The sequence below is a fragment of the Mus musculus genome, chromosome 7, assembly GCF_000001635.26.
Source record: "Mus musculus strain C57BL/6J chromosome 7, GRCm38.p6 C57BL/6J".
Classification (NCBI taxonomy): Eukaryota; Metazoa; Chordata; class Mammalia; order Rodentia; family Muridae; genus Mus; species Mus musculus.
In genome coordinates, this window is record NC_000073.6 from 66,367,486 (window position 1) to 66,377,319 (window position 9,834).

The following is a 9,834-nucleotide window of genomic DNA, read 5'->3' on the forward strand; positions in this document are numbered from 1 at the left end:
CAGGCAGATGTGACCCATGGCACAGGTACAGACAGAGTTCACGTGGAGGTATGGGCAGCTGATAGAGACAGTGTCTGTGAGGGGCAGGGTCTGGCTGAGCTCAGAGTATGAATTTCTCAGTATATCCTTTTGTTACTGCTCTAAATAGGGTAGGGGAAATGTAAGCTAGTCACTGGAATGAGGGAGATCTAGGCTCTCATGGTGAAAGCTAATGTCACCTCATCCTGGGGACAGGCTGACTCAGCACCTGAACCCCCCCCCCCCCATGGAGTGTCTCAGGGCCACTCTCCAGCATCTCAGAGACCCGTCTCTACCCAGAACCAGCTAGAAAAACCAACCAACTAACCAACCAACCAAACAACCAACCAACAAACAACAAAACAAAACACCCAGGGAACTAAATGAAAACCAGAGAAGCTGGACAGTAGAGAAGCAGGTGAGGTACAGAAAGTGCAGAAGGTGCGGGAGTGACCGCTGTGATCTGGAAAGTCAAGCAGAGGCTACAGTAGCAGAGGCAGGGAAGCAGAGACAAGCAGGAAAGAGACACGGAGGGCACAGTTGCCCCGTCCCCACATGTACTCAAGGGGAGTCCAGGATTGCCCTTCCACACCAATATCTGCAGGTACTCAACCTGTTTTATTAAATGATGTAGCACGTGCAGGTGGCATCCACAGGTTACTGATGACACTCAGCACTACGTAAGTGTAAGCTAATAATTGTCCTATGGGAAGCCTTACGAGCATGGGCTCTGAAAGCGGCCAACACAGAGGTCATTTTTTTCCCACGCTTATTTTTGACACTCAGTTGAATGCACAGGTGGAGCCACGGATTGAAAAAGGAGTGGGTTCCTTTTTATCAAAATAAGTCTATAATAAAAAAATTTTAAAAGTGGGCGTGGAGGGATGGGTCAGGGATAGAGTTCTAGCTGCTCTTATGGAGGATCCGAGTTCAATTCCCAGCACTCATATGGCAGATGGCCACTATCCATACCTCCAGGCCCAGGGGATCTGACACCCTCTTCTGTCCTCCTGGGGACACCAGACTTGCATGTGGTACACAGTCATACATGCAGACAAGACACTTATATACATAAAATTAAATAAATAAATTCTCAAAAAATCAAATAAAAATAAAAATTTTTAAGAATTATCTAATACAATCTACTCTAAGAATATAATTGAATCGGTGAGAATAATTCCCAAATTGAATTAAGACAAGTTCTCAGAAATGGCAGGATACTAGGCAAGAAATTGGAAAAGGAAGTGGGAAATGTAGAAAAAGAAAGAAGAATATAAAATATAAAGAAAAGAGAAAGGAAAAAAAAAGCCAAGTCAGCTCCATTAAAGGAGTAGTGAAATAAAATCTTAAGGAAAGACAGACTGACCAAAATTGAGACATGGAAGCCAAGGGGTGGGATGGATTGAGGGAGGCAGGAGGGAGGGAGGGAGGGAGGGAGGTGGGAGGGAGAGAAGCAATCATGAGGCACCATGAGCAGCAGCTGGAACAAGACAAAGCATGCACCAAAGAATAGAAAATAAATAAAATAAATAAAGTCATGGGACCAGCCAAGAAAAATGGGACTTCTCGAAGAGGCGTTGAGCTCCAGGTCCCGGATAGGGTAAGTACAACCTTGTCAGGTAAGCAAGCAAGGCCACTCTCTGACAGATGGTTTGTGCCAAACACAGAGGAAGCAACCAAAGGGGCCTACTAGCCAAAGAGGAACAATTTAGCTCATAGTGATACTGAGAGGGTAAAGCCCTCATTGGTTGCCTGTGAAGGATACTCAGGAGCTGACTCACCATAGAAAAACAAACAGGGAAGAGCCAAGAGTCCTGACATTCCCCCATAGCTGACACCAAAGGAAGCACAGAGAAGATGCTGCCTAGAGATGCCTATCTGCTAATCCCTGAAGAAGGATCTAAGAGCACCCTTTCCTCTTGTTGAGACAGGATCTGATGTAGCCCAGGTTGGCTTCAACTCACTGCAGAGTCAAGATGACCTTGAACTTCTAATCTTCCTGCCTTTGATTCCTGAGTGCTGGGGTTATGGGTATTTGTTATCACACCTGGTTTCATAAAGAACTGGGGATCAAAGCCAGGATTTCCCACTGTGTACACACTGGAAAACCCATCAGGACCTTAATAATGACACCAGTTAAAAAATCTCTGGGAAAAAAAAAATCTAAATATCAAAGAGAGACACCAGACATTCTTTAACTCCTGAGGCAAAGTAGGAGGGACATGCACAGACCCCTGGTGCTCTTGCCAACAAATCTCCCTGAATCTATCCAGCCCTCCAGGTCCAAAGAAACCGTGGGGAAGAGGAAAACAAGCCAGCCCACACAAGAATGCAAAGCCAAGATCCAGACAGTGGGAACCGGCAAAGATCATGTGGATTTATCAGCAATGAAACTGCACAGAAAACAGAAATGAGGGAGAAAATAGAAAGTAAGAGTCTTAGGACAGTGTTGCTCTACAGGACACAGAGACAACACCAGCCAGCTGAACTGGAGAAAAACAGTAGTTAAAATGAGTGAATAGATAAAGGAGGCACACACAAATACCGATTAGATAATATTAATGGAATTTTTTAAAAAAAATTTAAAGTATGCATGTAATGTGCCCTGAATGCTTTTAGACTTCTGAAGTTGTAAATCTGTGTGTAGGTCCCAGGCATCTGGAGAGAGGTAGAGCATTCACAGACCAAGACGGGCCAAGTGTAAATTAGCTGACGCCACGTGACAGACACCATGGAGTTTATTACATTAGTCTCTTTCATTTTGTGATGCACACACACACCACACACACAACATTAAATGGAGAGAAAGCATAAAATGTTACACAGGCTAAAGGTTTATGGATGAGAAAGCCACCACTGTGAACTCAAGCTTAAGAAAGCATAGCTCCTCCTGTCCAAACACTAGCCAGGCCCGACCCTGCTTAGCTTCTGAAATCAGATGAGAACAGAGACTCACAGAGTTGTGTGCAGTAGACAGAACCTGTGGTTTCTGAGCTTAAAAAGTAGCAAGGGGAAGCGGGCATCTGTCTGTTCTTTGGAAGAAAAGGAAACTAGAAGACAGGGAGTGGGTGGGAAGGTGGGAAGGCAAGGTTTTCATTGTATTTTCTTTTAAGCTTCTGAATTTTATGTCGAGAGTAACAATTAAATTTTTTTTTTTGCAAGAATCCGGATGCCATTATGCTAAAACACTGGAAAACTATATAGACAAAATCAAATCAAGAAGCAGAAGGTCGGGGCTAGAGAGATGGCTCAGCGGTTAGGAACTCTGGCTGCTCTTCCAGAGATCCTGAGTTCAATTCCCAGCACCCACATCTGTTTAAGTAGGCAAAATATTATATGTCTTTCCTTAGAGAATGTGACAGGCACTGTCAATCCTTGGCATCTGGAGGGATTGGATCCAGGCTTCTTCTGGATGGCAAAACTCATGGATGTGACAGCTTTTGTGTCAAGTGTCATACAGTATTTACATAGAACCTATGCAATCCTCCTGTAGACTTTAAATCTTTTCGAAATGATTTACAGTAAGTAAAAATCAATACCATACGAAGAGTTGCCCTTTATCCTGGACAGAAACAGAGCCTATTTCCTATGTAGGCTCAATCTGACCTTGCTTCCTGGCTTGTTTTAACTTGTAGGAGATGGTCAAAGTACGGCTGCTTTAGTTCTGGGCTGGAGCCTTCTGAAAGCCTAGAAGCTCCTGCCACTGAACTCTGGAACTGTCAACTGTAGGTTGTGCTAAAGAGGAGAAAGTCACACAGAAGATCACTGAGGGAGCAGACGCATGGATGAAGCAAGAAGAATGCTCAGCTGAGCGTGCCAGACAAACCTAGGCAATCACGGAGTGTATATTGTTATCAGGCTAATTAGTTCTTGCTTGATGTGATTCCTCCCTGGATTCTAAGCATTAGGAAGACATTTCTGGTTTTCCAAGCCTGGTTCATACCGGGCTTTGACATACAGTGCATAAATTCTCAAAGGGATTCTCTGTTGTTTTTAGTATAGTCAATACATGTTTGTTCTACCTCCTCATGGCCCCTTCGTTCTGGTCTACCACACCTAAGAGCCAATGCCATCTACTCGTGTGTTTTAAAAGAAAATCTCAGCGCCAGCCATGGATTGCCTCCCTACAAGTTACTGGTCAGGGAGGTTTTACAGGCACCTGAAACAACACGGGTTATTGCCATTGCTCTTGGGCGCCCATCATAGCTACATGGTAGGAACCCACAGCTGAAGACACCACACATTTTGGCTTCAGGATGCAAAGAAATCAGTCTTGAACCTACCAGGAAGCTCTTCTTGTTGAGTAGCTTTCAAAGTATTGGAAGGCACTGTCTAATCTGCTGGGGAAAAAGCCGTCTGTGGTCTTATTCATAGCTGGACCCTTCCTTCCCTCTACAGTACTAACCTACCAGGCACCTACCTTTGGTACAACAGCAATATGACTGTTTATGAGGGTAGCCAACCTTTCTCTTGATTGGATCTCAGGCCTGTTCCATAGGAGGGAAGTCAAGCTTGGTACTCTAATAGAGTATAATTCTCTCACTAGAAAAGTCACAGACCCTAGAGGAGACCATATTGGTAGTGTTTTGTTGGATGGATGTGTCATCAAACTGCCTTCTAGATATGTCTGATTGTATTCATAGGTTGTGCTGCTCCCAATCTTGTCCGTGAAACCTATGGCACTCATACAGCAGCGAGTGTCACTGACTACAGAGACATGCTACTGCTCAAAGTGCTGACGATAAGTAACTGTGAGTGGTCAGCAGTGCCTGGGACATCTGTGTGAACCCCATGTTCCCCCAAAACGCAGCAAACATTGAAGAAAAGTGGAGTGGGAAGAATGTAAGAGTCAAAGGATGGGAAAATGCTTTGAGAGAAAGAGAGAGCAGATAATTAGGGGCCTTCCTAGGATTCATTGTAGATACACTGATTCTAAATAATTTAACATCCGAGAGATAAATGATCAAAGAAAACATTAAAATAATTGGTGCTACAATAAAATAACTTCGAGTTCCCTGGGGAACTCAAGAACACCCCACACTTATAACCCAGGATCAGGATATTCATGAACAGGATAATGAAGGATGCGAAGGGTTTTGGGGATAAGCACAAGTGGCAAGCCTGGAATTGGGACTTGTACTTGTTATTCTAGTTCTTAGGATGCTGAGGCAGGAGAATTTCCATGAGTTCTAGGCCAGCCTGAGTTACATAGTGACTTCCAGGCTGGTCCAAGGTACAGAGTGAGAGCCTCTAAATAAGTAAGTAACTAATCAGACAAATAACAAAAGCAAGTGTTAAAATGAAGTGACACGCATCTTAACCAAGAGGAGTTCTACAGAAATGACAAAAGGGAGAGGAAGTAGAGGAGAAAAACAATATCAAAGACATTTCCAAGCCTGAAAGGAATGCACACCAGGACCACCCATCGCCAACAATCATGATGAAAAAGAACTCTCGCCTGAGCTGTCTGTTACTACAGTTCAAAAGACGGAGCCGGCAGATACCCACAGCCATTGGATGGAGGCCAGGAGCTCTTATGGAAGGTTGGGGAGCGATGGGAACCCCACAGGGAGACCAACAGAGTCAACTAACCTGGACCTCTGGGAGCTCTCAGAGACTGAACCACCTACCAAAGAACACATACAGGTTGGAAAGAGGCTCCCAGCACATATATAGCAGATGTGCTGCTCAGCCTCCTTCCGTGTGGGCCCCAACAACTAGAGCTGAGGATCTCCCTAAAGCTGTAGCCTGACTGTGGTATCTGTTCCTCAGCAGGGCTGCCTTGTGTGGCCTCAGTCAGAGAGGGCGCCAAATGTGACAGAGACCTGATGTTTCAGGGTGGGAGGATGGGGGGGTGAGGGAGGGTCTCTGTGAGGGGGTACAGGGAGGAAGCAGTGTTTGGGATGTAAACAGACAAACAAACAAATATTAAAAAAAATACTGAGCCTGCTGGAAGAGTTCAATGTTCTCAACAGAGGAAAAAGAGGGAGACGGTGCAGTGGAACAGTGAGAGACAAAACACATCAAGTAATAAGGAGCTCTTCCAATCCCAGAAGGCAGGTGGGGCAGGCAGGTCCCCAGGGGATGTAAAGGTGCCACCCAGAACACAATCCCATCGTGTCTTCCTTAAGAACCTTCTCGCTGGGGTCCTCTAGTCAAACAGCCCACAGTAAGAGTTCAGGGGGAGGCTGGGTAGGGGTGCAAGGTAAAGGCAGGATGTGCACACCAGGGTTTCACAGGATGAAGCCAGGGTTGAGTCTCCAAGCAAGAGCCCTAGCAATGGGGACATGCAAAACGTAGAGTCTAGAGTGGTGGTTCTCAACCTATGAGTCACCAACCCTTTGGTGTTGAACGACCTTTTCACAGAGGTTTGTCTAAGACCCTCAGAAAACACAGACATTTACATTACAGTTCATAACAGTAGCAAATTACAGTTATGAAGCAGCAACAAAAATAATCTTATGGTTGGGGGGGGGTCCCTACAACCCGAGGAACTGTATCAAAGGGCCACAGCATGAGGAAGGCTGAGAACAGTGGCTCTAGAGACACTGCACCAAGGAAATGATGAATGGATAAGATTGTGTTCATGTGCATGGCCCATGTGGAGTGAACTCTGACATCACTTAGGGGAAAAGGCTGCGTGTTTAATGTGTAAGATTGGGGAGGCTGGGAATATAGCTAAGGTTCAGCACATACTGGCTGAGAATATCTTAGTCCTGGATAAGATTCTAGGATCATAGAAAAAGAGAACAACTGAGTATAAACCATGTCAGGCAAGATGCATGTGTGTGCATGTGAGTGTGTGTGTGTGCATGTGTGTGTGTGTGCATGTGAGTGTGTGTGTGTGTGTGTGTGCATGTGAGTGTGTGTGTGTGTGTGCGTGTGAGTGTGTGTGTGTGTGTGTGTGTGTGAGTGAGACATGGTCAAGACATTAGGAAATACATTCACCTAATGGTAGTCAGCCCTATAGAAGATGAGAAACGTCAGCAGGTGACGCCTCTCCCTGTATTATTTCAATCTCTTGCAAGAATGTATGGAATTACATATGGATACCTGTTTTCCTTAACTTTCAAGTAGTAATCCGGTCTAGGAGAATGTTCCCTGCCCACTGCGGGTAAACCTTTGTTTGTCTCTTATGTTGGAATCCAGAGGTACTGCTGATCTCTGCACAGAGGCTGGATCAATTGCTCATGGATGCTGTTTGAGTCTGTCCTAGGGCCCTGCCCTGCCACCTCCCACCCAGCACCACTTCAGAACCAGGGTCTGGCTTCTTCATCTCTAACCCCCAAAGGTGTGGGCCACCTGCAACCCCCACCCCCCCCTTACCACTGGGTGCTCACAGATCTTAAGTCCAGACCAGTTTTTCTCAAGAACCTCGGTGTCATCCTTGCCATTTTACATTCAAATTTCAACCTCAAAATTGTCACCATCCCACACGTCTATATTTACAACAACAGACCACAAGCTCTCGGGGACTTTAAATACCTCCCACTCTTTCAGACACTCAGTGTCTCAGAAGTCAACTATTTTCCTTCTGGCTCTCCCGAAAGGGCCAAGTAAATGATTTTTACAATACATTTGGCAACACACCCTTGGTTCCTGAACAGTGGATGAGGGCTCAGAAGGGCCAACTTTAGTAGAAACTGGAAAAGCAAACTGAAATCCCAAACCATCCATATTTCTGAAACACAGTGTCCAATTAAACCACTGTGTGATTCTTTCCACAAGATCAGAGCTAGGAGCTCAAGGACAGCATCATATTGCTTGGGATGTATGCTCTTTTTGGGTAGCTTCTACCCTCCTCTCCATGACAAATGTCATTCACCAGATAGCATGGCAGTTAAAGAGAATCTGGATAGATTGCAGGAAAGGGTGCATAATGCAGAGGGAGGGAGAAAGAGAGGTTGAAGGACTCCAGCTTACAATGGGGTCATGTCCCGATGAGCCTACTGCAAATGGGAAACGTCCTGTAGGAAGCACCTCCAATGCACAGAAGCTGTGGAGCACCCCAACTGAGCAACACAACCTTGTGGACAGCCAACTGGTTGCCTTGAAACTCTGTTGCCTACTGGCAGATGAGGCTCTCTGCTGCTTCCCAGTACTCTGGGAGAGAAGTGGATCAGAAACCAAAAGTGGGGTGTGTGTGGTGGGGGAGTCAGAATGCTCAGCACAGTTCTCACAAAATGGTACCACAGAATCTGTGTGACATTCACCCCCCTTGAGTCTAGGTTTGTATGTTACAAGTTGGGGGATTCATCGCTGGAGGACCAAAGAGTTTCTTTTCTTTTTCTTTTTTTTTTTAAATGGTTTCTAGTTGTGGCAAGGTCTGACTCACATGGATCAGGGACATCCTGTGCGTCTGCACAGGAATCTGTGCCCACAGGACCACGAATGGCTAGACTGGATACCTCTGTTAGCTGCTGAATGCGTGACAAATGGGTTGGGCCTGGGCACAAAGTCTGTTCTGCCCAGACACAAGGGAGAGGGAGGGGGTGACTCAGTGGTACAAGTACAGATTAGGGAAGGGGGGAGGACTGAGGCTTTCAGTAAGCTACCACCTCAGGCTCTGGCCACTCAGAATGGGGGTAGGGGCTGTAGGAACCCTCCTTAGCACCCACACATGGCAGGCTAGAGAAGGTGGGGGCTGCTCTTTCCCTACACCCAGGAAGCCACAGGCTAAGGGTTGGTCCATAGACAGACTGAGGTTAGAAGAAGGTTAAGCACTATGGGAGCCAAACATGCCATGGGGACTGCCCGTCAGAGCATCCGGAAGCCTCAGCCTAAGAAGGAATCAGCAAGGAGAGCCAGGATTCAGCCTTTAGCAGAAGGTGCATTTAGTTTCCAAAGAAAAGGCTGAAGGGATTTAAGCTGCCTTACTGGGCAGAACTAGTTAATAGCAGGATAGAGTTCATAGCATCCAGTTCCTAAGAAAGCCACATATCACTGGCTTGCTAGTCAGTTCCCTATTGCTAGACGTGAGCAAGCACCTTATGGAAAAATACTTGAGAGGCCTCAATCTCAGATTAAGGTAAATGTTACAGGTCTCACTTAGCCCAGAGCTCACGTAGCTGGGCTCGGTTTAACCGCCGCCGCCTACGTGAACTGACCACAGCTCAGCAGACTATCTCCCAGTCACTCCTCTTTTGCCCACTTAGTAAGACACCACGTACTTGACCCTCAATGTGTTCCTGTAGAGGCTCAATGTGCCCCTGTGCTCAGACTGGAGAAGGTGGCTCCACTGACCTGTCTAGCACACGCACCCCACACATCCCAGCAAGTACAACTGCACACTGACACAGAAGCATACAGGCTAATGTGTTAGAGGCATTTCCCAGTACGATCTATTTCCTGGAAGGCATGAGGAGTCCCCACTTGGGCAAACGATGTGGTTACAGTGACATGGCAGATAATTAATGCATAGTTTTAAAAGCCAAAGGAGGAGGAGGAGGAGGGAGATGAGGAGGAGGAGAAGGAGGAGAAAAGGAGGAGGAAGAGGAGGAAGAAGAGGAGGAAGAAGAAGAGGACGAAGAGATTTTAAGTAGCTATGTAACAACCTGGGATTTGAAGCCCCTCTGGGATGTTCCATCTTCTTTGATCCATGCTGGGTCTGGCAGTTAATAGTGCTTTAAGAGGTAGGTAGCTGTTTCACATCTTTCAGGGACAAGATGGGTCCCCTCCAGCCCCTCCCCATACCTTCAGCTGTGTAGGAGAGGCTGCATTATCTGGAAGTTTCCTAGCTGATCTACTTTCCCAGGTGCCTCGCCTTAGCTGGTAGAGCAGGTTTTTCCACTCTAGCTGGTATGGGCATACAAAAGA

At 46.2% G+C, this 9,834-nt stretch overlaps 1 protein-coding gene across 2 annotated transcripts in view; it reads right to left on the reverse strand.

The window, feature by feature from the left end:
• Lrrk1 (leucine-rich repeat kinase 1) overlaps positions 1-9,834 on the reverse strand; it is a 129,597-nt gene that overhangs the window by 108,741 nt on the left and 11,022 nt on the right. The window contains exon 1 of one of the 2 annotated variants that reach the window (XM_006540839.4): positions 9,573-9,834. This exon is cut by the window's right edge and continues 339 nt beyond it. The exons of the other annotated variant lie outside the window; for it this stretch is intronic. Coding sequence (XP_006540902.1) covers positions 9,573-9,618 — 46 coding nt within the window. The 5' untranslated portion in view covers positions 9,619-9,834. The remainder of the gene's footprint in view (positions 1-9,572) is intronic. 2 annotated transcript variants of the gene reach the window in all.